The sequence below is a fragment of the Cicer arietinum genome, chromosome 1 (genome assembly GCF_000331145.2).
Source record: "Cicer arietinum cultivar CDC Frontier isolate Library 1 chromosome 1, Cicar.CDCFrontier_v2.0, whole genome shotgun sequence".
Lineage (NCBI taxonomy): Eukaryota > Viridiplantae > Streptophyta > Magnoliopsida > Fabales > Fabaceae > Cicer > Cicer arietinum.
The window spans coordinates 9,420,249-9,422,390 of NC_021160.2; the positions used below are offsets into that span (position 1 = coordinate 9,420,249).

Below are 2,142 nucleotides of genomic sequence, written 5' to 3' on the forward strand. Positions count from 1 at the left end.
ATTTAATAAAAATATATTGTTGAAACTAATAAAAATTATTTTTTACATTTTTATTATTTTAAAAATTAAAATAATTATTCACTTCAAAAGTCTCTTATTTCGTTAATAGCAAATAAAATTAACACAATTTTTTTACAATTAAAAAAAATATTTTCACAAAATAAACTTACCTTAATATAATAATTTTCTTGGACCTTCTTCAAAATTATTAACTTTTAAGTTTATTCTTGCACTTTTAAAAGACTATATAAAATAAAAAAAAGTACAAAGGATGTTCAAATTCAATACAACAAAAGTCCAAATAATTCAAGAATGATGAATCCGAATACGAAGTACAAAAAAGAAATCAAATGTTAGGTTGGGTTTTTGGAGTCATTATCTCTTATGATAATAATGTAACATAACTTTATAACATCTAAAGAAGTCCAGCATTTAATGCTAAGTAAAGCATATACACGTAGCAAAAAAATGCTTTCATAATACCAAAATAGTGTGAGAGGTATGGGAAAAAAAAAGAAAGAAAGAAAAAAAAAAGTGATATGATGGATAACAAAAGAGTAAAATAGAAAGAAAAAAGTGGTTCAAAAATGATGGTAAAGAAAGTGAGTGCGAGAATATTATAGAATCCATACACACCCCACAACCTCCAAACCTTATTATATAAAGATATATGGTCTTTACTTATTGGTCTCACACTCAAAATTGCTTGTTCTTGGTCCCCTCTCACTTTGTACTTGGAGGAGTGTCTTGTGGAGAAAAAAGACATCCATTATCTCATCGTGTTTCTTCATATTATATATCTCAAATCAACCACACGGAAACAAGAAAGGAAACTAAAGGTTTAATAAGATGCTTGGTGAAGAGAAATCCCAAAAGACATACCCGACAACTGCCGAGGTACAATACCTTACAAAATCTCCACTAATTAAGAAGATTCCACTCTTCTCATGGTTTTCACATTTTTCACATATCACTTCTTTATCCCTCGTAGTATGTTTACATGGATCCTTTTTGTTTATTAAGATGTCAACCACACTCTCTTTAGTCAGATGTTAGTCAACTACTCACATTTGATCGAAGAAAATGATCGTTTTTTTTTATTAATTTACCATATAGTAAATTAGTATTAATTTTTAGGTTTTTAATTCTGAATATTCTTCTTAAAACTCTTTTTATTCAACTATTTCTTAGTTTTCACATATCACTTTTTTCATCGTCATAATTGACTAACATGAATTCTTTATGAATCCATATTCTATCTAGTCAAGTATCAGCCAACTATTGACTTTTGATCTAGAGATAATATTTGACTGAAATTTGACTAGAAAAAGCTAGAGACCTACAGAGAATCCATGTTATATACGGATACATATAAAAGTTCATGGTTTTGTTTTTCAGGTATTCGACGAGGTAAAGAGAATGGTGGATATAGGTTTCCCAATAGTAGCCATGAGCTTAGTAGGATACCTCAAAAACATGATCTTAGTTGTGTGCATGGGAAAGTTAGGAAGCCTTGAGTTAGCAAGTGGTGCTTTGGCCATAGGCTTCACCAACATAACCGGTTACTCAGTCCTTTCCGGTCTAGCCATGGGAATGGAGCCTCTATGCACTCAAGCCTTTGGTTCACAAAACTTCTCTTTACTCTCTCTCATATTAAGAAGAACAATCCTCATGTTACTACTAGTTTCTTTACCAATTTCACTCTTGTGGCTCAACCTTGAACCTATCATGCTATCCCTTCATCAAAACCAAGACATAACAAGAATTGCAAGCCTTTATTGCCGCTTATCAATCCCTGATCTTATAGCTAATAGTTTCCTTCACCCAATTCGAATCTATTTACGTAGCAAAGGTACAACATGGCCATTATTATGGTGTACTTTACTTTCCATTCTCATTCACACCCCTATCATAATTTTTGTAACCTTTAAACTTAACCTTGGTGTACAAGGTATTGCTATTTCAGCTTTTGCTGCAAATTTCAACACCCTTTTCTTCCTTTTATCATACATGTTCTACATGCATGTGACAAAAGTTTCAATCTCCATGCCATTATTAACATCTCCTAGACCATGTCCTAGTACTCCTCCATTATTATCATCACAAGAAGAAAAAACAAGTGTTGTGAACTCACTAGGGAAA

At 31.4% G+C, this 2,142-nt stretch overlaps 1 protein-coding gene across 1 annotated transcript in view; it reads left to right on the forward strand.

The window, feature by feature from the left end:
* Positions 1–635: 635 nt before the first annotated feature.
* Positions 636–2,142, forward strand: part of LOC101508596 (protein DETOXIFICATION 55) — a 2,805-nt gene continuing 1,298 nt past the window's right edge. Inside the window, exons 1-2 of the mRNA XM_073368384.1 lie at positions 636–897; positions 1,399–2,119. Of these exons, the coding sequence (XP_073224485.1) occupies positions 850–897; positions 1,399–2,119 (769 nt within the window). The 5' untranslated portion in view covers positions 636–849. The remainder of the gene's footprint in view (positions 898–1,398; positions 2,120–2,142) is intronic.